Raw genomic sequence first — 6,376 nt, 5'->3', positions numbered from 1 at the left:
ATATTTTTGATTTGAAGCTGCTATATAGTCGATAAATAGGCACCAAACTCTTAAAGGGGTATAATATTTTAATGTTTAAAAATCGAAACACATTTTATTTCTCGTCATCATTTCAAAGACGTGGGATTTAAAAAATTAACCCCGAACTAACTACAAAATACATAACAAGTCGAAAAAAACGTGATTTCTTGTCCGTTCCCCTATTTTTTTCGGTGTGTGTAGGTTGCATGCATATATTCCTACTAGGTATGAAGAGATATACAGAGAACGCTAAATACATTTGCCTGGTCACCATTACCATTCGATACACCATGACATGGTAGAGGCCGTTCTATAGAATTACGTCAAATAATGTACTCCATCTTTTATATCTCTGTAGGTGAGATGTTCTCCACCCTAGCCATCATCAGGTCTCCAGAATATAGTAGAGTCCGTGTTGAATAAAATTAATTTCTAAATCGGTGTTTTCTTAACTGTTCCCCACTCTAGAACGTATAATTACTTGCTTAGTCATTTTAAGGTCTCCAGAATGGGTCATGTAGTAGAGACTTTGCTTATAACGGTTAATGTTGAAAGATGAGTCTTCCTACATTACATTTACAACATACATAGTACACAATATTTACTATTCATAAATGTAATATGTTACTGCCTCTCAGAGAAAACATAAATTAGGTAGAAACCACTAACACATTACGATACAATACGATACAGTATATAATACAATTCCATAATCTTTGGTCACTTTTACTTCAACAACGATTGTATATTTATAGAGGGCGGTTAAAAAAACAAATTCAAATGTAGTGACAGAATCATTAAGGTCGTTGAACCGTGTAATTGCCTTATGCTTTTTTTTTAGTCGTAGATACCTTCCCTATACAAACCATAGGTGTTCTTTAAACATACTTCTCCGCACTTCGTCTTAACATTTTTCTTAAAAAGCGATTAAAAAAAATCACGCAAAAAATTTTTGCAGATAAATAATTTTATGATTTCGGTGATTTGAGCAAATGCCAAGCACTTACAAATGACAATACCATTTGAAAGTTTGCACCAAACATGCGCAAACGGCACTTTGAACTTTGAAGTTGGCGGGAAAGCACAGTTTAACGGCGGCTCCACATTAGTGCCCTGAAGCATAAAGAGTAGCCTAAAGTGGGTACTTTAACGCCAGTAAAATAAGCCGAAAACGTCTAGACAAGGTATGTCGCAGTCGTCACAAATCAATAATTGCAAATAATATAATAATATGAAAAGATTTATATTAATAATTATAGTATGTACCTATACTGCTGTTTTAAAAGATTTTTAATTCAAATTAGTATTTTTATTTCCTAGCTAACCAATATTTTGTCCTTTTTCGTTTTCTTCTTTCTTTTCAAATGGATTATAATATTTTAAAAACCGAACATGTGAACAGAAGGGGTGACAGACGTACGAGTAAGTACGCGAACTTGTGGCTCGACGACCTTTTTCGCTCGTGTGTCACCCCAAGTACGCGTACTTAAAAACCGTCGAGTAAGTTCGTTGACGATCCAACATGTTTGAAATTTTACTCGTAGCCCGCCTTCGCTCGCACGTCTGTCACCGCCGCGAGCCGCGAGCCTAGCCTGTCTAGCTATAATAGGTGTTACTAAGTGCACAAGTTCAATTAATTTCGCCTTCTTCTTTTAGTTTTATGAAAATAATTTAATATAATTAAATATGAATGAATATAATATAATTGAATATTGGCGAAGGTATCTTTGAATCACGCCAAGGAAGTTTCACTCCTGACGCGTGGGCTCGGCGCACACGCTCTTTTTTTGTAAAGTACCCTCAAAATATAATAGTAAAAACGAAAATATATCCTTCAATTTTTGAACATTTATTTTGTTAGAATGCTATTTACTTAAAAATAAGTGCTGGTTATTAAATTAAAAATGTCTAAGTATATTTAATTCCTGAATAACATAAAATTCCCTCTGTTGATGACATAGAGACATTCGATATCGGTGACACGCGAGAAGCTACTGACCAAGCTCTTGCGTGTGTCACCGACGTCGAGCCGAGTAAGTACGCGAACTTTAAAACCGCGATTTTAAAGTTCCTACGTCTATCAGCCCTTTCAATGTGAACAGCACCTTTATTGAATCATAGAGTTTAAACCACAGTTTTTTTTATTATCTGTCGAACTCTACATAATCTGTACTATCTTCCAAGTAGAACAACGATTACTCTATTCACTTTGGTGAGTGGTCAAATTATTGATAGGTTCAGCTTGCCGGCTTTAGCCTATTTACATTTTGTTCATTAACATTTTAATTACATACAGTAAGAAAATGTGTTGACATAAAACGTGTGTCTTAGGTTATTTCAGGGCAACAACATTATATTGCCTTATCTCTATATTTTGTTGTAAAAAAATATGTTTGGAATTGAAACATGTACTTTAACTTTCCTCTTCTATTTAATCAAGTGTGCGACTGGTTTGGGTGAAATTATTTACGCTGTTAATGCAGGAGGACCGGCACATACAGATATTTATGGCATTCATTATGAAAAAGACCCACTTCAAGGGAGAATAGGCACCGCATCAGACTATGGAAAACAATTTGTGATGATCGGAAGAGTGAATTCCAAAGATGAAATACTTTATCAAACTGAGCGTTACCATCACAGTACTTTTGGGTATGATATTCCAGCCATTAAGGATGGTGATTATGTGTTAGTGCTTAAATTTAGTGAAGTATATTTTAATGCCCCCAATATGAAAGTTTTTGACGTGGTGTTGAATGGAGACCATACAATAGTTGCTGACTTGGATATTTTCGATAAGGTGGGTCGAGGTGTTGCTCATGATGAGTATATCCCATATTCAATAAAGAATGGTAAACTATATTACAACGATGAAGAGTCTGATATAAGAGGAGGTAAAATTAAAGTAGAATTCATTAAAGGCTACAGGGATAACCCAAAAATAAATGCACTTTATGTAATGAAAGGTACTATTGATGAAATACCGAAATTACCACCAATAGTTTGGCCAGAGGCAGAGGCTGAAGAACCACGGGAAGAAGTGGAAGAAAAAGCCACTAAGTCAAGACGAGCAAGCGGTCCAAAACAACCAGATCCATACTCAATAGATGACAGCTCAGTTATGGTTCCCTTATTTATTACTATTGGTGCTTTCATACCATTGTTGTTTTGCCTTTGTAAACTCTAACCAATCCTGCATATTGTGTTATATTTGTAAAAACAAAGGCGTAGCATCAAAAAGACTCAAAATATATATTTATATATATAGCTTTGTCAAATGCACCAAATTATTATATTATATTGAACTTTTAGATTTGCTTTTTACCCCTTAACTCCTTGCGACCAATTAAAAGATCTGCTACGCCAATGTTTTTTAACTATCAATGTTTTGGTTTTGTCATAAATTTCCATAATGGGTTTGGAAATCAGATCTATTTAAAATTTGATACTATTATGCCAAATAGTACAAATATAACAATTCACCAGAACCCGTCCCACATAATATATTTACATAAATGACATTATATGCACTCATCACTGCAGATGCACTTAGAATATAAATAAATTATTATAAACACTTATTATTTTTATTTATTACAATATTAATTAATTATGAAAAATGTTAAATACATTAATCACACAAATTATATTTTTAATTGTTACCATGCAGTCTTACAAATGTTCAAATAATTATTACAGAAAATTGCCAGCTTTCAACTTTGAACTACCTAATTTTATTTGTAGGAAGTAACATTATCTTCACTATGTTAATCTTCATCCTTATTTTCTCTCCTTAATTTTAATTTCTGGGATAATTTAACTAACTTTAGTAAGCTGAAACAAAAAAAAAGCAACTTTATAATACATATTATTATGTATAATATTTATTATTTAACTTGAGATCAGATGTATTATTTCATAAAAATATTTGGCTCAGATATTCATTTTCCTTTTAATTTAAAACTTCTTTTTATTTATTAAGAGAAAAATATAACGAGATTATTCTAATTTGTATTTTTTTTATTCACACTTGTAATGTTAAATGGGAACTTTTTATGAACTTGGTAAGACTGACCCTTTACTAGCTGACTGCTGAGCCCCGCGGTTTTACCCGCAGTGCTCCGCTCCTGTTGGTCTTAGCGTGATGATATATTATAGCTTATACTCTATAGCCTTCCTCGATAAATGGACTATTGAACACCGAAATAATTTTTCAAATCGGACCAGTAGTTCCTGAGATGAGCGAGTTGAAACAAACAGACTCTTCAGCTTTAAAATATTAGCATAGATTTTATGCATAAAGAACACGCAAAATAAATTGACTGAAATAATGTTTTCAATTAGATCAAAATACTACTCATCTTAAAACTATAAGTAGGAATTTTGAATACTATATTCCATTCCAATTCCATTCTTCCAATAAAATCGCTCAGTACAAAATATTAACTTACGCGTTTCCAGAGCGTTGCAATTTTAACTCGCAATCTCCTTTGTAATTTAATACAAATCCTTTTTTGCATTTATTACTGTTCGCCGTCGTATTCAGAGAGACAGTTTCGTTATTATTTATAGAAATTAGTTTTTCCGTTGATGATTGAATATTATTTTTGACCGTTGTACTGAAATCGGTAACCGTCACATCGGTAGGTCCATCAGAAAAGTCCGTAATTGGAGCTTTTGTTGAGAATTCTGTTTGTTCATTGTACACCGGTGTAATAGTCGCCTTACTGCTTATCCCAGCTTCACTTGCCGGTGTAGTTGTTCCGTTTAGTGGCCTCGGTGTTGTCCGGTTTTGTGGTTTTATAGTCATTTCGTTGTAATCATAAGCATAATCGTAATCCTGAAAACAGAATATTCAAGACATTATATTATTAATGAAGACATTAATATATCCTAATAATAAGTAATAACATATAAAAAATCTTAATAGGTAAATACTGTTTTATATGATAGGTAACTTCACTCTTCGTTTATTAAATAAATTTATAAATTTTATCGACCTAAATCTTTATTCTAATCTTTTTTTTCAAAAGTATACCTAAATGCGAAAAAAACTTGTCTCTTCTTAACACCTAAACCACTGACCCAATTTTGATGAAATTTAGTACAAGGATAGTCTGAGACCCGAGTAAAAAAATAGGATAGTTTTAATTCCGAATCTCACAAAATAGGAACTATGCTGATTAAACCCCGTAACTATTATTTTTTTCCATAACACAGGCGTTGTTGGTAAAAAGCGGAAAGCTAGTACAAATAGTAAAATGAAGTTATGTACATACCACATATTCCTCTTTTCCTCCTTTTAGAAGTGCAATTATTTGTAAATCCTTTAAATCAACCTGTACATTTAAATTGCCGGATTGACTTTGATCGAATCTAGCGCAATACACACATCCTATCACGAAATAAATGATACAAAAAATATTACTCTTCATTTTGATTAAATTTTTATTATAATTAAGTACTTAGAATATTTATTTATTTCTGTTCCGCAAACTAACGTAACTGGACCGTTGTCATCACAAGTCGCTTAACACGCTTCTGACTTCTGAGACACCAAGTTATTTCCATCAACAGAACAGTTACTTCACGTACCTAACCGAGGTAAGGTCGATAGCCTTTGCTAGTGAGCTGCGTCCTGAGATTGAGTTAAATGCCAATACATAATAAGTTAATACCATACCAGTTATCGGTTAATTGAACTACGTAAATTCGCGGACTTGACAAAATTTTATCACTAGCCACTACCTAGGTAATGAAAGAATTCCACATAACTAAATACATTTTACATAATTAAATTGTATCTACACTAATATTATAAAGAGGAAAACTTTGTTTGTTTGATTGTAATAAATAGGCTCATAAACTACTGGACCAATTTTGATGAAATTTGACACAGATAATCTTTAAACCCTCAGAAAGAACATAGGCTGCGAAGTATGTACCACGGGCGAAGCCGGGGCGGACCGCTAGTTAAACATAATTTTAAGTAGGTATTATGAGAGATTTTTTCTTTATTATCAGCCTTACCAGTTTGGTTTTAAAATCTGTCAAGAATTAAATGTTATATCAATACATATAAACATACCACAAGATTTTAGTTGTAATAAAAGGTAGATAAAGACTTGACTTTTGCCGTGAATTGATCCGCGGGTGAAATAAAGCTATAATAAATTTTTGGAGTGATTTAAATAAGAGTTCTTGAATGGAACTACCCTTAAGCCTATATCTTACTCTAGCCAAACTGTCTCTAGGGCCCAGACACAAAAATCATACCATAATTGAATAGCTCCGTTACGACGTGAAAGAAAGACAAACAAACACTTTCGCACATAGTATAATAATTATAATATTA

The 6,376-nt window shown here is 32.8% G+C and overlaps 2 protein-coding genes across 2 annotated transcripts; one reads left to right on the top strand and one right to left on the bottom strand.

The window, feature by feature from the left end:
- The first annotated feature begins 2,198 nt into the window (after window positions 1-2,198).
- Window positions 2,199-3,598, top strand: LOC149905934 (malectin-A). Its single transcript, XM_090105050.1, has one exon. It carries the CDS (start codon window positions 2,411-2,413, stop codon window positions 3,206-3,208), a length of 798 nt encoding a protein of 265 aa, XP_089961176.1. The 5' UTR covers window positions 2,199-2,410; the 3' UTR covers window positions 3,209-3,598.
- A 49-nt stretch (window positions 3,599-3,647) lies between these two features.
- Window positions 3,648-5,724, bottom strand: LOC149905933 (uncharacterized). Its single transcript, XM_090105051.1, has 3 exons — window positions 5,301-5,724; window positions 4,473-4,861; window positions 3,648-3,855 (listed from the first exon to the last, which is right to left on the bottom strand). Exons 1-3 carry the CDS (start codon window positions 5,454-5,456, stop codon window positions 3,789-3,791), a joined length of 612 nt encoding a protein of 203 aa, XP_089961177.1. The 5' UTR covers window positions 5,457-5,724; the 3' UTR covers window positions 3,648-3,788.
- Between the last annotated feature and the right edge of the window lie 652 nt (window positions 5,725-6,376).

This window comes from Colias eurytheme, chromosome 9 (assembly GCF_061535395.1).
Source record: "Colias eurytheme isolate Ceu_HAF_F1 chromosome 9, ilColEury1 Martin Lab GWU primary, whole genome shotgun sequence".
In the NCBI taxonomy this organism is placed as follows: Eukaryota; Metazoa; Arthropoda; class Insecta; order Lepidoptera; family Pieridae; genus Colias; species Colias eurytheme.
This window is presented reverse-complemented; position numbering and strand designations above follow the sequence as displayed.

Excerpts from the sequence above, each read along its gene's own strand:
- LOC149905934 (XM_090105050.1), top strand. The coding sequence starts at position 2,411 with ATGTTTGGAATTGAAACATGTACTTTAACTTTCCTCTTCTATTTAATC.
- LOC149905933 (XM_090105051.1), bottom strand. The coding sequence starts at position 5,456 with ATGAAGAGTAATATTTTTTGTATCATTTATTTCGTGATAGGATGTGTG. Across the intron at positions 4,862-5,300 it reads GAGGAAAAGAGGAATATGTG|GATTACGATTATGCTTATGA; the intron begins GTATGTACATAA and ends TTCTGTTTTCAG. Across the intron at positions 3,856-4,472 it reads TTGCAACGCTCTGGAAACGC|CTTACTAAAGTTAGTTAAAT; the intron begins GTAAGTTAATAT and ends TTTTTGTTTCAG.